The sequence below is a fragment of the Rhinopithecus bieti genome, unplaced genomic scaffold (assembly GCF_001698545.2).
Source record: "Rhinopithecus bieti isolate Rb0 unplaced genomic scaffold, ASM169854v2 scaffold_73599, whole genome shotgun sequence".
Lineage (NCBI taxonomy): Eukaryota > Metazoa > Chordata > Mammalia > Primates > Cercopithecidae > Rhinopithecus > Rhinopithecus bieti.
This window is the reverse complement of record NW_016827349.1, coordinates 380,449-400,578: the sequence shown is the minus strand read 5'-3', so window position 1 is coordinate 400,578 and position 20,130 is coordinate 380,449. Positions and strand designations below refer to the sequence as shown.

The 20,130-nt window shown below is 43.5% G+C and overlaps 1 protein-coding gene across 1 annotated transcript in view; it reads right to left on the bottom strand.

Annotated features, from left to right (window-relative positions):
* The window catches only part of FRRS1L (ferric chelate reductase 1 like), a 30,469-nt gene extending 12,211 nt beyond the window's left edge, over window positions 1-18,258 (bottom strand). Inside the window, 5 exon segments of the mRNA XM_017863783.1 lie at window positions 240-324; window positions 17,851-18,034; window positions 18,037-18,156; window positions 18,158-18,199; window positions 18,202-18,258. Coding sequence (XP_017719272.1) covers window positions 240-324; window positions 17,851-18,034; window positions 18,037-18,156; window positions 18,158-18,199; window positions 18,202-18,258 — 488 coding nt within the window.
* Between the last annotated feature and the right edge of the window lie 1,872 nt (window positions 18,259-20,130).

Genomic DNA, 20,130 nt, shown 5'->3' with positions numbered 1-20,130 from the left:
CAATGGTGGTACAGCTACAAAAGAACCATGGAAGAATGGTGCGGGGCCCAGGACACACTAAAGTTAAAAGGCCTTTAAGACTGAAAAGCGGGATGGCCATTACGAAACTTCACAACCCTGCTGAGGTGATGAAGGAGCTCAGGCCCCCTGATTAGAAGGAACTGCATGCAATTTAAATACTACCCTGAGAAGTAAATCAGTCTTAGGCTTAAAGTTATCCAACCTGCGGTTCCACCAACCTAAAGCATCCCTTAGTTTTTCCACAGTCGTCCACTTTGATTTTGGCAAATGGATCCACAGGAGGAGCAGTAGGGAAGGGGTAACCTGGGCAGTGAGAATAAAGAAGGGTTAGAAAATCCAGTAACAACTGTTCCAATGAGAATTTTAAAAAATGTGTTGACTGTTTTTTCTCACACATATCGAGAAATGTTTGGGGACTCAGAAAACGGCTTTGATGAAGCCTAATCATCCCCTTCATGGGGGAGGGTGCAGGACACACACCTTTGGACCTAATCTTGCATGTGAACTGGGAGTAGGTGTGTCTTTTTCTCATTTTACAGGCGAGGAACCTGGGGCACTCAGAGAGGCACAATTTCATACAACCACGGGCTTACCGCTGTCCCCTGAGAGTTTGAGAATCATACTTTTAATACAATATACATGCTCTAAGAGAAAAAAGTTAACAATGATACATTTATATACTTGATAGTGGGATTTTTCCATTTACTTTTTTTTTTTTTATTTTTGAGACGGAGTCTCGCTCTGTCGCCCAGGCTGGAGTGCAGTGGCGCAATCTCAGCTCGCTGCAACCTCCGCCTCCTGGGTTCAAGCCATTCTCCTGCCTCATCCTCTGGAGTAGCTGGCACTACAGGCGTCCACCACGCCCGGCTAATTTTTTGTATTTTCAGTAGAGACGGGGTTTCACCATGTTAGCCAGGATGGTCTTGATCTCCTGACCTCGTGATCCGCCCGCGTCGGCCTCCCAAAGTATCCATTTATATACCTGATAACAGGATTTTTCCATTCCATTTTTAACTTCCATTTTGCATTAAGCTGTAGGTAACATTTTCTTATGTCACTAAATTCTTTGTTTTTGTTTTTTGTTGTTTTTGAGACAGGGCCTCACTCTGTTGCCCAGGTTGGAGTGCAGTGGTGCGATCCTGGCTCACTGCAACCTCTGCCTCCCAGGTTCAAGCGATTCTCTTGCCTCAGCCTCTGGAGTAGCTGGGATTACAGGCACCTGCCATTACACCCGGCTAATTTTTGTATTTTTAATAGAGACAGGGTTTCACCATATTGACTAGGCTGGTCTCGAACTCCTGACCTCAAGTGATCCACCATCCTCAGCCTCCCAAAATGCTGGTGTTACAGGTGTGAGCCACCACACCCAGCTTGTCACTAAATTCTTTAAACACATCACTTCTAACAGTTGTCTATCTTTCTTATATTACCACCATAATACACCAAACCATACATTGAAGGGTAAGGCTGCATTATGCCTCCACTTTGTGAGAGAACTCTTTTCTCCTAGACTGTTCACTCCACGTACACAGGAACCATGTGTGACTTATCTTGTATTCTCTGCCCAGCATAGTGGCACTGGACACTGAATAAATGACTGTCAAATGAACAAATAAAATCACCCACAGACATTAGGAAATGTAAATCAGTACAAACTTTTAAAAATCATTCTATTTTATGAGTTTTTTTTCTTGTTATTTTAAAGTTTTCTTTCGGATTTGTAATGGTTTTGTTTGTTTGTTTGTTTTTTAAGTGAGACTTTGCTAATTTTGTCTATTAGATTTATTATACTTTAAAAAAAGCCACCAGGTCACACTTTTCAGGCACACTTCTGTGCACTCTGAATAGTCCATTTTTACTATCTTAGATCTTGATCACATGATAAAGTACAATCCTAACTTTTTATCACCTAAGTAATTGGGTGAAATGCATTACTTTTTCTAGTTTTATGCTTATTTTATGCTAGGTCCTATATCTGCTTCAGTACTATAGACCAGGGGTCCCCAATCCCCAGGCCACTGACCAGTACCAGTCCATGGCCTGTTAGGAACCAGGCTGCACAGTGAGTTGCAGGCAAGTAAGAGAAGCTTCACCTGTATTTACAGCCACTCCCCATGGCTTGCATAACTGCCTGAGCTCCGCCTCCTCTCAGATCAGCAGTGGCATTAGATTCTCATAGGAGTGCAATCCCTATTGTGAACTGCACATGTGAGGGATCTAGGTTGTGCGCTTCTTATGAGAATCTAATGCCTGATGATCTGTCACTGTTTCCCATCACCCCCAGATGGGACCGTCTAGTTGCAGGAAAACAAGCTCAGGGCTCCCACTGATTCTACATTATGGTGAGTTGTATAATTATTTCATTATATATTACAATGTCATAATAATAGAAATAAAGTGCATGATAAAAGTAAGGTACTTGAATCATCCCAAAACCACCCCCTTGACCCAGTCCATGGAAAAATTGTCTTCCATTAAACCAGTCCCTGGTGTCAAAAAGGCTGGGGGCCGCTGCTATAGACTGAGTCCTGACTTGAACGAGTTTTGCTTTTCTCTGAATAGTTATTGAGCCACTACGAACTACTGTATGTTAAGCAGCTTCATATACCTTCTTCCTCTTACTTCTCACTACAATCCTGAGGCCATTTTTCTCAGAATATTTATCCAGGAATTCAACGATTGTTCACTTACATGTTTTTGAAATTCTATAGTTCACGGACAATCTCTTTTAATGTTGCATCTGACTCAGGTTCCCCATCTTCTTCCATTTTCAAACATATCATCCTCACTACTTCCTGGTATCTAGAATAATACATCAGCATACAGCAGATTTCCAGCTCAATAAATACAAGTTATTATTACTACTGGATTATTATCACTTTTTTTTTTTTTTTTTTTTTTTTTGAGACAGAGTCTTGCTCGGTCGCCCAGGCTGGAGTGCAATGGCACAATCTCAGCTCACTGCAACCTCTGCCTCCCGGGTTAAAGCAATTCTCCTGCCTCAGCCTCCTGAGTAGCTGGGATTACAGGTGCCCACCACCATGCCTGGCTAATTTTTGTATTTTCCATAGAGATGGGGTTTCACCATGTTGGACAGGCTGGTCTCGAACTGCTGACCTCGTGATCTGCCCGCCTCAGCCTCCCTAAATGCTGGGATTACAGGTGTGAGCCACTGCACCTGGCCCTATTATCACTATTAAATTTTGTAAACTGGCTTAAGAAGTAATAATCATTGGGTACAACTGTCTCTTTAAGAACAACAGGTTTCTAAACTCCAAATGAAAGCAAATTTTGGAACAAAGCTCACTTATAAATGTTCTGAACTAGCTTATTCATGTTGGCAAACGGCTTCTCAGGGCTTTTCTAGCACTAATTTTCTATTATCATATATGCTTCTAAAACTTGTAATAGGAACTTGTGTTCTGTCAAATGCACTTGGACATGCCTTTAATAACATTTTCCTCTTATATTGCAAACTTTTGAAAAATAAAGGATTTGGCCTTTGTCTCTGGTTTCTGGGAGAGAAACTCTAAATCCTTGGAATTTCCCAAGTAATGGGAGTGTTTTTGTTCTTCATGAGCCCCTTGGATCACACCTGAGTTAATGCCGAGCAATGAGATGACTCAGAATAGAGGCTGGTCACTGGAAAAACCATTTATTAGAAGGTTGGGGCTTTGTGCTAGACCTACCTCTAGGGAGGGTTGTGGGGCTGGAGATTGAGTTTAACCATGTGGCCAATGATTAAATCAATCATGCCAACATAGTGAGACCCCAATAAAAACTCTGGACACTGAAGCTCAGTGCAGCTTCCTGGTTGAACACACTGATGTGCTGGGAGGGCAATGTGCTAATCCTATGAGGAGAAGGCATGGAAACTCTGCCTTTGGGAGCCCCTCAGACCTCACCCTATGTGTCTTTTCATTGACTGTTCCTGAGTTGTATCCTTTATAACAAAACTGTCATAGTAAAAATAGCACTTTTTTTTTTCCTGAGTTCTGTGAAACATTCTAGCAAATAATAGAAGCTGAAATGGGAAGCTTCTTCTATCTTGTGAGAAGACCCCACATCTATAGCCAGTTGGTCTGAGGTGTGGACAGTCTTATTGTGAACCATGCTCTTTCACTCGTGGGATCTGCACTAACTCTGGGTCATTAGTGTAGGAACTGAATTGCAGTACACCAGTGGGGAGTTGATATTGGAATATAAGCAGAGCAGAATTAGATTTTTTTCCTGAAATTAAATGATCTCTATTTAGTATAAAATAAGTTTGGACCATGTGCCAATATTTAAGCTCTTGTCTCAGCTACAACCCAGCCTTCTATAGGCTGAGTACTCTGCAAACCACTTCTCCTTTGCCAGGTGCTTAGACTCTGCCAATAGCAAGCATTAGAGGAAGGCACATGGGGGGAAAGAGGACTGTTCCTTCCTGTGTGATTGCTGTTCCAATAAGCAAGTTCTCAGCAACTCTACTTCATCCTGGCAGTTGGTCTGAGTTCTGAGTTCAGTGCTAGGCTCCCACAACAAGCCTCATCCCATGCTGCTCCAAGGTATCAGCAGCAGCTGAGCACAGCCTCATTCTCAAAGGATGGGTCACAGCTCTGTGAGGCCCTGGTCTGGGCCCTTTTTATAATCTCAAGCCCTTCTCTTTGCAACTCCAGCCCCAGGGGTGGTAACTTTCCTGAAGTTATTTTCTGTATGCTATCTTGGTACTCCCTTTTTGCTTCTCCAGTCCTGCAACTTCTTACTTAGACAATTCCCTGGGCTGGTCTTTTGTTTAAACAGCTAGTATAATTTCTATCTTTCTTACTGGACCTTGATTGATACAGACTAAATGGATTAACCTTTGAATACTGACACAATGTGTTTGCCAAAACTGTAGCTTACTAGTACTTATCTGAAGGCTAGAAAATAAAGACATTCAATAGGATCTATGTTTTACATGCATTACATAATCCTAATGGGAAATTATTTTAATTATAGAATTCTAACTACCCTAGGTGCACAGAATTAAATTGATATTTCTTCATTTATGAAACACTCATTATCAGTCTATGCAAAGCCAATCTGAGATTTTTCTTTTTTTTTTTTTTTGAGACGGAGTCTTGCTCTGTTGCCCAGGCTGGAGTGCAGTGGCGTGATCTCAGCTCACTGCAAGCTCTGCCTCCCGAGTTCACGTCATTCTCCTGCCTCAGCCTCCCAAGTAGCTGGGACTACAGGTGCCCACTACCACGCCCAGCTAATTTTTTGCATTTTTAGTAGAGATGGGGTTTCACCATGTTAGCCAAGATGGTCTTGATCTCCTGACCTGGTGATCTCCTGACCTGGTGATTCTCCTGACCTGGTAATTCGGCCTCCCAAAGTGTTGGGATTACAGGCGTGAGCCATGGTGCCTGGCGCCAATCTTAGATTTTTTCTCCAATCCATCACTAATTCCATTTTATTCCCCATCTTAGACACAAGGTCCAGTGTATTTCATGCATATCCTTCTCCCAAGGATAGAAGTTTTAACAAAAAATGAACACTCTGACACATACATCTTAGAAAAGCAATATTTTACTATGATAAACTGAAAGGACACATTAGCAATAATGGATAACAGACAATTTGGTGGTAGGGGTAAGGTTTTCATCTCAGTACGTTCCATGTAGCATGGAATTCTCCCTGTCCAGGGTAAAGTCCTGCCAGGTTGCAGAAAGTTTTTCATATTCCCAAGATCATCATCCTGAAACTCTTGCATGATTACCTTACAACATAATTACCAAATGGCCTTCAACAGATCCTGGATGTAAGGTTCAGGTTCCAGGCACAATTTCTCACTCTGCCAACAGCACCCCTTGCCATGTTGCCCACAGCTGCACTGCATTAGCCTGTTCATAGCCATGCACAAAGTCTGGAAATGCCCAAACAGAGCAGACCAGTGAGGGCCCACTGCAACTTACCGTTCACCTCTATGCTTATTTTTACATAGGTGTGCTCTTAATATATCACTTGTATATGTTTTAATTTGCATAAATGACACTGTGCAGAACATCTCATTCTATTTATTATTTCCCTTTGGAAATCTAGCCACATATGTAAGACTGAATATTATTCAGTCGTAAAAAATGAAGTACTGATATATGTTACAACATGGATGTACCTTCATTATATAATCTCATTTACATGAAATGTCCAGGATAAGGTTGGGTGCAGTGACTCATGCCTGTAATCCCACCACTTTAGGAGGATGAGGCAGGCAGATTACTTGAGGTCAGGAGTTTGAGACCAGCCTGGCCAACAAGGCAAAACCCTGTCTCTACTAAAAATACAAAAAAAAAAAAAGCCGGGTGTGGTGGTACACACCTGTAGTCCCAGCTACTTGGGAGGCTGAGGAAGAATTGCTTGAATCTGGGAGGTGAAGGTTGCAGTGAGCTGAGATTGCACCACTGTATTCCAGCCTGGGCGACAGAGCAAGACTCCATCTCAAAAAAAAAAAAAAAAAAAAATGTCCAGGATGACAAATATTGAAACAGCAAGATTAATGGTTGCCTCAAGCTGGGGTGGGGAGGAGGGAGACGAGGGATTGGAGAGTGATAGCTAAAGGGCATAGGGTTTCTTTTGGGGATGATGCAAATGTTCTAAAATTGATTGTGGTGACAAATGCACAACCCTGCGAATATACTAAAAAGCGCTGCATTGTACATTTTAAATGGGTGAATTGTGTGGTGTGTGAGTTATATTTCAATAAAACTGTTGCTGAAAAAAAAGAAAAGAAAAAAAAAAACAATGGATGTCTTGCATCCCATTCCCTCCCTTCACATACCCAGTTCTGACTCAAGTGTCATGTACATGATTGATGGAATCAAAATCGTATCCAGAACTCAGGATTCCAGGTAATACTCTAGCCTCTGCATCAGGGGCTGGAACACTAGAGAGTCTGGGGTAGATGCAGAGAGAGTCCATCCATCTTACTCGTCAAATTTCTCCTTTTTAATTTCATATGTAGTTTATGTGTATTTTCACCCTTTCCTTTGATTAGTTATGCCAGAAATTTGTGTATCTTATGAGAGTTTTCAAACAGTCCACATTCAGTTGGGGTCATCACTCTCATTTTCACATGTGTTTTCCATTTCATTTATTCCCACCCAGATCTGTTATTTCCTTCCTTTTTGTTTCCATTTTGAATTGAATGCTTAGCTTACTTTTTTTTTTTGAGACGGAGTCTCACTCTGTTACCCAGCCTGGAGTGCAGCGGTGTGATCTTGGCTCACTACAACCTTCGCCTCCCAGGTTCAAGCGATTCTCCTGCCTCAGCCTCCCGAGTAGCTGAGAACACAGGCGCCCACCACCACGCCTGGCTAATTTTTTTGTATTTTAGTGGAGACAGGGTTTCACGGTGTTAGCCAGGATGGTCTCGATCTCCTGACCTCGTGATCCACCCACCTAGGCCTCCCAAAGTGCTGGGATTACAGGTGTGAGCCACTGCACCCAACCTTTTATTATTATTATTTATTATTATTATTGTTATTTTTTGAGACAGGGTCTTGCTCTGTCACCCAGGCTGTAGTGCACTGGCGCAATGACGGCTCACTGCAATATCCGCCTCCTGGGCTCAGGTGATCCTCCTACCTCACCCTTCCAAGTTGCTGGGACCACAGGCATGAGCCACCACACCCAGCTAATTTTTTAAATTTTTTGTAGAGATAGGGTTTTGCCATGTTGCTCAGGCTGGTCTCAAACTCTCGGACTCAAGCGATCTGCCCCTCTCAGCCTTCCAAAGTGCTGAGATTACAGTTGTAAGTCACCACACCAAGCCTCTAATTTTTCTTATTTTCTGATAAATGTATTCAAAACTATAAATTTCCCTCTAAGCTCTCTTTTAGATTCACGCCAGATATTTTGACATGCAATGCTTTGATGGTCATTATACGCATATCTTAATTTTATGATTTTCTCCTTAACATATAGGTTAATATTGTTGTTTTTACTTACAGACATTGGTGATTTTTCCCCTTATACTTTTGTTAATTTCAAATCTTACCGCATTGGAATCAGAAGACATCTGTATGATGTAAACTGTTTGTAATTTGTTGACTTTCTTATATTCTGGTATATGGCTGATTTTAGTGGATTTATGTGCTCAAAAAGAGTATGATTTTGTATTTGTGGATTTTACATATCTATTTAATTGAACTTATCATTCATATAATTGAAATTATATGATATATATCTATATATCTATTATATGATATATATCTATATCTTTTATTTTTTGGAGACAGGGTCTCACTGTGTCGCCCAGGCTAGAGTGCAGTGGCACAGTCATGGCTTATTGCAGCCTCAAACTCCTGGACTCAAGCCATCCTCTTGCCTCAGCACCCCAAGCAGCTGGGACCACAGGCAGGTGCCACCATGCCTGGCTAATTTTTTTTATTTTGTATAGAGAATATGTTGCCCAGGCTAGTCTCAAACTCCTGGTCTCAAAGCTATCCTCCTGCCTTGGTCTCCCTATATCTTTCATTTTAAAACTTTGTTTGATTTTTCAATACCAAGGGTGGTATGTCCAATTACAAATGTCGGTTTATATTTTGCTCTACACTATTTCCATCAGTTATTGCTTTTATTTGGACACTATACTGTTACAGGTAAACATCCCTGATTGGTTTCTTCTATCGGCTTATGACATAATTTGCTCCTTATGTTTTATCTTCTATATTTTGTCCGATGTTACTGTCATCTTGGTTTTCTTATGGTTCATCTTTGCCTAAAATATCATTTTCCATTCCTTCAGAAATATTTTGTATAGTACTTATGCATTTATGTATGCGATCAAAACTCTTCTGTAATGTTCCTTTCTCATTGTGTACTTGTCTGGTTTTGCTAATAAGGTTATGTTATCCTCATAAAACAAGCTGGAAACTATTCCTTCTTTGAGTGTCCCTTGAAATAATGTGTTTAAGATTAGCATCAGCTGTCACTTGAGTGTCTGGTAGAACTGAGCCTGGAGTTTTCTTGGTTGGAAGATGTTTTTAACTGATTCAATTTCTTTGATGGGTAAAAAATTATTTGGCTTTTCTAATTTTCTTGAGTCAGTTTTGGTAAGTTGCAATTTTTTTCTAGGAATTTGCCCATTTAAATTTTCAAGTGTATTGGCATAAAGCTGTTCGTTGTATTTCTTATTGGCTTATCTGCTTTCATTTTTAGTGAGCTATAATTCACATACCATAAAATTCACCTTTTTCAAGTATACAGATCGGTGTTTTTTAATGTATTCATAAGGTTATGCAACCATCACCACTATCTAATTCACAAACACTTCCATGATTCCAAGAAAAATCCCTGTACCTGTTAGCAGTCACTCCCAATTTCCCCTCCTCTCAGTCCCTGGCAACCATGAATCTACTTTCTACCTCTATGGATTTGCTTATTCTGGACATTTTATATCAATGGAATCATACAGCATGTGGCCTTTTGTGTCTGGCTTCCTTCACTTAGCATAATATTTTCAAGGTTCATGGTAGCATGTATCAGAACTTCATTCCTTTTTCTGGCTAAATAATATTCCATTGTATGGATCAACCACATACATGTACATCCATTCATCAGTCTGATAGGCATTTGGGTTGTTTCCACTTTTTGGCTATTATGAATAGTGCTGCTATGGACAAGTTTTTGTGTGAACATATGTTTCCAATTCCCTTGGAGTAGAACTGCTGCATCATATGGTAATTCTGTGTTTAACTTTTTGAGAAACTGCCAACCTATTTTCCAAAGTAGCTGCACCATTTCACATCCTTACCACAATGTATGAGAGGTCCAATTTCTTCACATCCTTGCCAGGACTTGTTATTTTCCTTTTAAAAAAAAATCACCATCCTAGTGGGTGTGAAGTGGTATCTCATTATGATTTGGATTTGCATTTCCTTAACAGTCAATGATGTTGGGCATCTTTTCATGCGCTTGTTGGCAATTTCTATGTCTTCTTTGGAAAATGTCTTTTAAAGCTTTTTTCTATTTTAAATTGGATTATCCTTTTATTAAGTTGTAATAATTACAATTAGCTTTTAAATCTCTGCTATGTCTGAGGTTCCCCCTTTGTCATTCTTATTTTTTTCTTGATTAATTTTGCCAGATGGTTAACTTTATATGTCAATTTGGCTGGCCAAAGTGCCCAGATATGTGGTTTAAAGAACCTGAATATTTCTTGAAGGGTGTTTTAGGAGTGGATTAACATTTAAGTGGGTGGGCCAGGTGCGATGGCTCACGCCTGTAATCCCAGCACTTTGGCCGAGGCGGGTGGATCACGAGGTCAGGGGTTCGAGACCAGCCTGACCAACATGGTGAAACCCTGTCTCTACTAAAAATACAAAAATTAGCCAGGTGTGGTGGGACCCACCTGTAATCCCAGCTACTCGGGAAGCTGAGGCAGGAGAATTGCTTGAACCCGGGAGGAGTAGGTTGCAGTGAGCCAAGATCGCACCATTGTACTCCAGCCTGGGTGACAGAGCAAGACTCTCTCAACAACAACAACCACCAAAAAAAAAAAAAATTTAAGTAGGTGGACTCTGAGCAAAGTAGATTGCCCTCCATAACGCAAGTTGGCCTCATCCAATCAGTCAAAGGCCTGAAGAGAACAAAAAGAGTGACCTCCACCAAGCAACGTAGCAGCAGATGGCCTCCAGACTTGACTTGCAAACATCAGCTCATCTCTGGGTCTCCAGCCTGCCAACCCATCCTGCAGATTGTGGAACCTGCCAGCCTCCATAATCATGTGAACCAATTCCTTAAAATAAATCTGTCTACATAGATACATATCCTATTGGTTTTGTTTCTCTGGAAAACCCTGATTACACACTTATCTGTCTTACTAAGTTTTCAAAGAATCACTTTTGGCTTTGTGGATCCCCTTTACTGAATATTTGGTTTCTATTCCATTAATTCTGCTATATCTTTATTATTTCGTTATTTGTTTCCTTCTACTATCTTCAGATTTATTCCCTTCTTTCTCTCACTTCACAGTTTTCGGTCTTTCTTCTTTTCTTCTATCAGTTTGAACCCAGCAGCCAACTGCCTCCAGGGGTTTCTCCCTGGATATTCCACAAGCAAATCAATTCCAGATGAGTTCCTCCACCTCCCAAAAGCTCTTGCTCCTATGTTTCTTATCTTAGTGGATAATCCCACTAGCCACCTACAGTCTCGCAATCCTGAAGTCTCAGTCCTAAGTTTCTCCCTTTCCCCAACCTGGCACATTTACTCAGTCATCACTTCCTGTTATTCCTTTTATTTATTTTGAGATAGGGTCTCACTCTGTCACCCAGACTGGAGTACAGTGGTGTGAACATGGCTCACGGTAGCCTCAACCTCCTGGGCTCAAGTGATCCTCCTGCCTCAGCCTCCCATGTAGCTGGGACCACAGGTGTGTACCACCATGCCCAGTTAACTTTTTTATCTTTTTGTAGAGATGGGGTATTCCCACCTCCATTACTCAACTACTTTGTTGCCCAAGGCTGATCTCAAACTCCGAGGCTCCTCTCGAAGTGTTGGGATTACAGGCATGGGCCACTGCACTTGACCACTTCTTGTCATTCCTACCTCAGAAACCAGAGCCTGACTTTTGTCTGTAGCTCTACCTCTTATCTTCTCTGGCTTCTCTCTCACTCCTTCTGCCCTGCCGCCATCTTTTGAAAAGAAATCTTTTTTTTTTTTTTTTTGAGACAGAGTCTCGCTCTGTCGCCGAGACTGGAGTGCAATGGCACAATCTTGGCTCATCACAACCTCTGCCTCCCAGGTTCAAGTGATTCTCCTGCTTCAGCCTCCTGAGTAGCTGGGATTACAGGCACCTGCCATCACACCCAGCTAATTTTTGTATTTTTATAGAGACAAGTTTCACCATGTTGGCCAGGTTGGTCTTGAACTCCTGCCCTCAGGTGATCCGCCTGCCTCGGCTTCCCAAAGTGCTGGGATTACAGGCCACCTCACCCGACCTGAAGCAGAATCTAATGCTGTCATCCCACTGCTCCTCATAGTACTCCCCAACATTCCACCTCCCCTACACCTACCTGTCCTCCTTAGTCTTGAGACATATGTGTTGAACCACCCAGACACAGTCAGCTTTTCCCTCTTCCCTTCGCTCTGTCCATTCCCCCATTTTTCATCACTTAAATTGTTTTGGCTTGTTCCTTTCTCTCCATTTTCCATTTTGATGCTATTTTTTTCCCTCTAAAATAAAAACCTGAATGAGACTCAATAATATTGGCTTGGGGCTTTTCCAAAAACGGGTGTATCAATTCTTCTCCTTCCATTTCTTTCCTTCTTCTGACATGGACTCTATAAGCTCTTTCAGTAACTCCTGTTTTGGAGAACAATTCGAGCCATTTTTTTTTCTCTCCCTCCTTTCCTCTCTATTATTTTATACTCCCTTCATTTATTCCTGAACCATGAGAGGTACTTATTTTCTTGGTTGATTTTTTAGGTTCTCAATCTTGCTTTGTGGTTTCCATTCTTGTCTAATTCAAGAAACTATCTGTTCCTTTTCTGCAATCCCTTGAGCCTGTTTTGCCATACTCTACTGAGTGGTTAATGGCTTCTGGTTTGCTATTTATTGCTTCTAATTAACTGCTTGGCTCACAGCCTTTAGGTATTAATTTAGTACTTGATTCCTTGAAGTTTAAGTTTTAATTGTCTGGCCACACCATTCAGTTTCATCCGAGAACTACTGCATCAGCCTGTTTCTGGATGGCCTCAATTTTTGTTCCTTCTCTTTTCAGAGTCGTATTATGAAGTAAAAATATCAAGGGTTTTTATAAGGTGTAAAGTTCCACACAGAAGTGAATTCAGTCTTCATGGTGGCACTCTACTGCTTAGGAAACTGTAGGCCCTAACTGTCTACCATATCAGTTCCAAACCCACCCTCTCAAGTTCACTCACAAAAATACCTAATTCTAGACTGGATGTGGTGGCTCACGCATGTAATCCCAGCACTTTGGGAGGCCAAGGCAGGCAGATCTCTTGAGGTCAGGAGTTCAAGATCAGCCTGGCCAACATGGTGAAACCCTGTCTCTATTAAAAATACAAAAATTAGCCAGGTGTGATGGCGCATGCCTGTAATCCCAGCTACCTGGGAGGCTAAGGCATGAGCATCATTTGAACTCAGGAGGTGGAGGTTGCAGTGAGCTGGGATCGCACTACTGCACTCCAGCCTGGACAACAGAGTGAGATTCTGTCTCAAAAACAAAAACAAAAAACCAATTCTACCTGTCCAATCCATGTCCTAGTGCAAGTCAACAGGGACCCTCCATTCCAGGTGGGCAGGACACCTTAAACCACCTTGTCCATTAAGTCCATCAACAAATCCACAGAGTTCTCTGCTACTTTCTAGCTGTGTGACTTTAGCCAAAATATTCAAACTTTCTGTGGGTCAGTTTCTTTATCTCTACAGTAGCAATAATAGTGTTGCTAATCCTTACAGTGTTGCTGTAAGGATTAAAATTAATATGGACAAGGCATCTTAAAGCGGTGCCTGCTGCATAGTAAGCACATATTAAAAGTTGCTCTAATTGGTATTATGATCAGGCTAGATTCATGAAGGATACAAAGATAAATTAGACGTAAATTGTTACCCTTAACGAATTTCCAGATTAGTAGAGTGGTAAGTTATATAACCACATACCATCCATGGCAGATGGGGGAAGGATATAGGGAGACAATGAAACGTCTGCCCTTTGCCCCATGTTCTGTCATTTCTACCTCTCTAGCTCTTTCCCAAGAAAAATTGTGAATCAGAACTCAATGGTCAGAAAATCCTTGATTGAGCCACATTTTACAAGCAGTCAGATGACTATGCCTTAAAGATAAGTGACCACAAATGATGTTCTGTCTTTTCCTTCTTAGGCAGGGTATGGCTCCAAGGGTCAGGCAATCAACATCATCCATGTAGCTGGCTGGGTTAAGACTCAGGGTCTGCTTCTCAAACCTGGCCATCTTAGCAGCAGAGAGAAGCAAGCTTCATTTGTGACTTAACCCTTAGCCAACATCCAGCTCAGTTTTGTTTGTTTGTTTTTCCCCAAAGAACCCTCAGAAATGAGCATTTGCCCATAATCAAATGGTAATCTGTTCCACATTCTATCACTGCTCTGAATATGTAGATTCTGGGTTAAGAACCTCAAGGGAAAGAAGTATGAGTGGTAGGATTCAAGCACTAAGACCATATCTGAACTCCTGACCATAGAGAGCAAAGAGGGTCATGGCAGACTGTGTGCTGTGGAAGCATATCTTTGCCTAGTGGGAGAAGGATAAAATCAGGGAAGGCTTCCTGAAATAGGTGGCATTTGAGCTGAGACTGTAAGGATGGGTAGTATAGGCTTAGACAGTGGGACCCTCAAAGAATTCTGAACACTAGCATAGTTAAACCAAAACATAACTTAAATTTTTAAAAATGACCACATTAGGGGGTGATCATTTTTTTGAGACAGCAAATAAGTCAGCATCCCACCTCTGGATTTGAGGGCCTTGGGCAATCTGGATACTGGGGAAATAGTCTCTAGGTAGGGTAGGTAATGATCAGTAGGCTCTCTCTCAGTTTCAGTGGAATTTCCATTCCCACCTCCATTACTCAAATTCCTTTTTTCTGATTTTTGTACTCAGTTTCATGGCTATTTGAGACATAAGAAGGGGGTACCCTGCACAGAGGGAACAAGTAGCCCAGTCCCTAGAAATGGACAACCTCAAGTGTATTGATAGAATAAGTCAAAGGCATTCCTTGCACTTCTTCACTTGCCACATCCTCCAAGGTCAGTCAGGTTCCCTCCTTCCTTCTCCACTGAATCTATCCTAGGAGAGTTCCACCTATAACCTCTCATCTCCTGAATCCATCGATAATTTTGAGTCTTCATGCTATCAGGCCTCTCCTTGGTAGGAAACAGGCTCTTTTCCTTTGCCTTCTGGGACACCCCTCTCTCCTGGTTCTTCTTCCCTCTCTCTGGCAACCCCTCCTCAGCCCCCACTTTTAAGGCAATGTCACTGTTTATTTCTAGGCATCTTGGGAAAGTCTCTATTCAGGACCCACAGGGCTGAAGCCCAGGCCCAGGGTAATCTAGCAGAGGCACTGCCTCTGATAGGCCCACACCACTTACATCCCAACTAGCACCCACCAGATGGTGGTAGAATCTGTATGCAAAGAGGAAGTGAAACTGTCAGAGAGAAGAGGGTAGGAGAAGAATGGAGAGTAAAAGCTCAGGGTGAGGGAAGCGGAGATATGGTTGTAAAAGGAAGTTGAGTCAGGGAGGAAATTTCAGATAAAGCAGTTGAATATTCATTCGGGGAACAGGTTGAATTTTTTTTTTTTTTTTTTTTTTTGAGACTGAGTCTCACTCTGTTGCCCAGGCTGGAGTCCAATGACACAATCTCAGCTCACTGCAACCTCCCCACCTCCTGGGTTCAAGTGATTCTCCTGCCTCAGCCTCCTGAGTAGCTGGGATTACAGGTGTGCACCACCACGCCCGCCTAATTTTGTATTTTTAGTAGAGACGGGGTTTCACCATGTTGGCCAGGCTGGTCTCGAACTCCTGACCTCCTGATCCACCCACCTCAGCCTCCCAAAGTGCTGGGATTACAGGTGTGAACCACCGCGCCCGGCCCCATCACAGACTTTTGAGTGCAACGCCAACAGGTTAGAAGCAGGCTTCAGGAGGGTTAAACCAGTTTTATGTGCAGAATGGTGGGAGGGTGAAGCAGACACACTAGGGATTGGTACACATGTAGCAAAGCCCTGCTGCCTGCTGTGCAGTCACCTCATCTAAATGCCTTCCCTCTTCTGTGTCACTGAAGTCTTTCCTACTTCATGGCTTGACTCTATAAAGCTGTCCTTGACGGCTGTGGCCCACCTGATGTCCATGTTCATAAAACTTTCTGGACCATACAATGAACATATCATTCTCTCTGTAGAGAGACTCAAAGGACGTACAGAATCTGACCCTACCCTTCATTTGTTAGATGCATGAACCCAATCAGAATAGAAGCTCTCACATACCACATTTCAGTCACCTGGCAGCACTAGGTTGTATACAATGTAAAGATACACTAGATGCTTTCAGAAACAGATGGGTTTTGGAATATTTATTCTTTTCCAGAGTGACAGATTCTGCCACATGTCTCTCCAGCTAGAAGACTACATTTCTAAGCCTTCCTTGAAGCTAGGTCATTGTAACTATGTTTTTGCCAAAGGAATGTGAACAGCAGTAATGTGGGCAGCCAGCCTAAAAGGTAACTACTTGCCCTGAACTTCTCTTTTTCTTTCCCTCAATCTTGAACAAGGACATGCAAGCAACCTGGCTTCTACTGTACAGATGAGGACAAAGCCTCAGGGGGATGGTAGAGCAACAAGATGGAAAGAACCTGGGTCCCAGAATGACCTTGTGGAACAGAGTCATCCCACCAGCCCCAGACCAACCAGACTTTTATCAGAGAGAAAAATAAACTACCTTATTTAAACCACTATACATTAAAATCTCTAATACAGCAGTTAAGCCTCTAGTTAATACATTTCCCCAAATCCATTCTCTCCATCTTCTTTAATACAATAATTCTGATTTTTGAACCGGGCATATTATGTCTCAGCTAATAGGCTGTACTTTCCATCCTCCTTTGTACCTATGTGCAACCACATTATTAAGTTGTGGCCAAAGAAGTATAAAAATTGCTATATGAAACTTCTGAGTAATCCCCTTATAAAGTAGTCAGTGACCTTCTTCCTGCTTCATTTTTCCCACTGTCTGGAATGTGAATATAATGGCTGTAGCTCAAGCAGTTATTTTGAACCATGAAGTTACATGCTAAGAATTGTGAAGAACCAGAAGGGCAGGATCCAGGGGCCCTGGTGACCAAGGAGCCTCCACACCAGTTCTGGATTACCTATTTCTCAGTTTCTTTCCATAGAGAGAAATTTCTGTCTTGTTGAAGCTATTAATGTTTGCTTGTTGTATGCAGCTGAACTTAATCCTAACAACAGAGACATCCACTAACAGATATGAGCTTCTGGGACTCAACACTTCACACCCCAGCTTGATTGTTGGATATCCCTCTTAGCAGAAGAAAAGGAAAATCACTGCTTCCCAAAGTTGCTAAAGTAAGAGGCCAGTTTCCGTTCCTTCTGACCACCATCCGCTTGGCTTTTGTGCTCACTGAAGCAGCTCTACAGGGAGGCCCTTGGCTGACAAACTCCCAGTCCGTGGGCCCAGCAGGCCACAACAATGGTGGCTCACACTCGGGGACCATAACATATGTGGCATCATAAAAGAAAAGGGATGGGAGTGGGGAGGCTGATGTGACCCAGCTCTGATGGGTCAGTAAGCAGGAACAGAACGCTACGAAGTGGGTGCTGGTCACTGCAAATTTAGGTCAATACAGACAGGGAGGAAATAAGGCAACCTCTCTCTCTAGGTTGTGGTTTTTCTGCTTCTCCACAACTGCTCTGGCCAGATGGCGGCCTCCTCTCCCTATAACCCAACCCCAGGCGGCAAAGGTGGAAGCCAGATCTAAAAACTGGGGGAGTTTAGACTCAGCACCCACCCCTATCCACAGCCTTGCAGAAGTTGGGTGATCCCTCCCTCTCCCAGCCTCACTCTCCCCATCTGTAAAGCGGGCGGCAGGCATTGACAGCTCTTTGGGCCTTTCCTCCAAGCCGGCGAAGGTCTGGGCACTGCGCTCCCCATCCTGGCCTCGCCTCTGCCAGAGCTGCCTCCACGGACATCTTTTCCGACCCCTCCCCTCCCTCTCCCCGCTCCTCGTTCCCCGATCCTCGGTCCCCACCCCGGGTCTCCCCTCCCGTAACCCCTCGCCCTCCCGCAGCCTCACCCTCCTCCGACAGGTAGCGCAGGTCGTAGAACTCCCCCGCAAAGGTGCCGTAGGAGGAGTCGTGGCGCGGCACCGCCTCGTCGGCGCCCGTGTCCCCCCGCGCGCGGCCCCGGGGTCCCGGCCCCCCGGGCCCGCCACGTCGTTCCGCTGGGGCTTGGCGCGGGTCAGGCCGGGCGGGTCCCGGTACAGCAACAGCAGGAGCAGCGGCGTCCAGACCCTCGGGTGCTGCCGGAGGCGGCCGCCGCCATCGCTGCACACAGATCCCGCAGCCCAGGCGCTCGGGGCCGCAGCTGTGGGCGCCCGGGCGCTGGACCGGGCTTGAGCCGCCGCCGAGGCCACCAGCACGCTGCCCGCTCTTTTTGCCGCGGAGCCTCCCGCACCCCCGCCTCCCTGTCTCGGTCTGCGCATCCTCGCTCCAGCCCCGCAGCCTCCCCCTTCCTCTTGGGAACCCCTCCTCCCCCCACCGGACTCTCCTTCCTAGCAGCTTCCCTTCTCCTGTCCTTCTTTCCATTCTCCCCATCTCCCCGACTTCCCTCCACTCAGGCAGATTTGGCCCTTCTACCCCCTTGCTACTCGGGAATGTGGTCCGCGGATCGGCAGCATCAGCATCACCTGGAAGCTTGTTAGCATCACTAAGGCCCCACTCCAGACCCATGAAGCTGGATGTTCATTTCACCAAAATTCCCAGGAGATCCCAATGCATGTTCAATTTATGAAACACTCCTCCAGAGAGTTTACCCTGGACACACCTGGTCGGTGCTGCCTCCTCAACCTTGTGCCGGCGCTTTTTGGCTTACATAAAGCACTTGCTAGACGTGTTATTTCTTGGATCATCACAGAAGGAACTTGAAATTCCAAGACCCCCACTATAGAGCTAGGTAAACTGAGGTGTTTAGAGACGGAGAAAAAACTGGAACCCAGATCTCCAGACTGGATTCACCTGCTTCCTCTCCAGGCTCTTGCGGTGTGTAATCAACAGAGGCTGGTGCCAGTAGGTAACCTGTCTCTCTTCAAAACTAGGCTTCTGGTTTACTCTATTTCCCTGCAGCAAACACGCACGGGCCTTGGAAGGCCCATGTCTGAGGGCCATGCTGAATTGTTGATTTTTCTCAAATCCATTCCTGCTGCTTGCAATTCACTTTTGGCTATTTACTCAGCCATCCATTGATTCACACCAAGCATTTGCTTTATGCCAGGTCCCAGGGTTTTCTTCTGATGATGGTTGTTGGGGTGATATATTCGAATTGCTAAGCTGTTTTCCATTAGAGACGCGGACACAATTCCTTTCATGCTGGTGTTGCAGAGCCAGCATTTTAACCTGCTTTTCCTATTATTTTATTTTATTGCATAAACAAAATAATTATGGAGGCAGAAAAGCATAGAGGTCCCAAATGCAGACCTAGAAGTCAGACTGCCTGATCTCTTATGATTAGTCATCGACATGATGCAATGAAGATTAGGCAAGATCATAGAGGTAAGGATCAATAGGGTTCAGTGCTATAAGCGGCATGCACACTTGTACACAATATTATGAAATGTTAATATTGAAAAGGAAACTAGTGGTCTTAACCCTTTATGGCCTGGTTGACTGAGAGAAAAGGGTAGCGCTGTTGAAATAGGGGACACATGATGGGGGACTTAGAGGTCAGGTATTTTCTATTAGGTATCAGCTAACAGTGGGCTGTCCAACTGGAGTTTAAACATGTTAATCCTGATGGCTGAATTGAGGTGTAATTCATGAAAACCTTGGGCTTCACTAGGTCCCCCAACATAGTAGTTGTCACAAAAAATAGATCAGATTTATTTGAAAAAAGTCAGATGAACTATGATTACTTGAAAAAATCAAGAGACTTCTTCCCAAAAAGCATAGCTTGGCAATGCATAACATTCTAATAAAGCTAATCCAACAGATTGAAAATCTGTTAAAGTGTAGTCCTTCAAAAAAAAAAAAATTGACATTTCTTTCTTTTCTTCTCTTTCTGTTCACCAGGGAAGGTATGGTCAATTTAAAATGGACCAAGGTTTAGCCAAAAAAAGAAAGCATTAGACTTTTGATTTCAGTGTAGATTCTCTGGTTTGGGAATACAAGCTTTTACCTTTTACTTTTCTTTTTATTCCCTTCATTTCGGTTACTGAAATTAATAATGGCGCCCAAATAGAAGGCAAATGAAAACCAGGCCATTCTTCTCCTCATAAATTAATCGGATATAAAAACACGTGGGCATGGTGGCTGACGCCTGTAATCCCAGCACTTTGGGAGACTGAGGCGGGCGGATCACA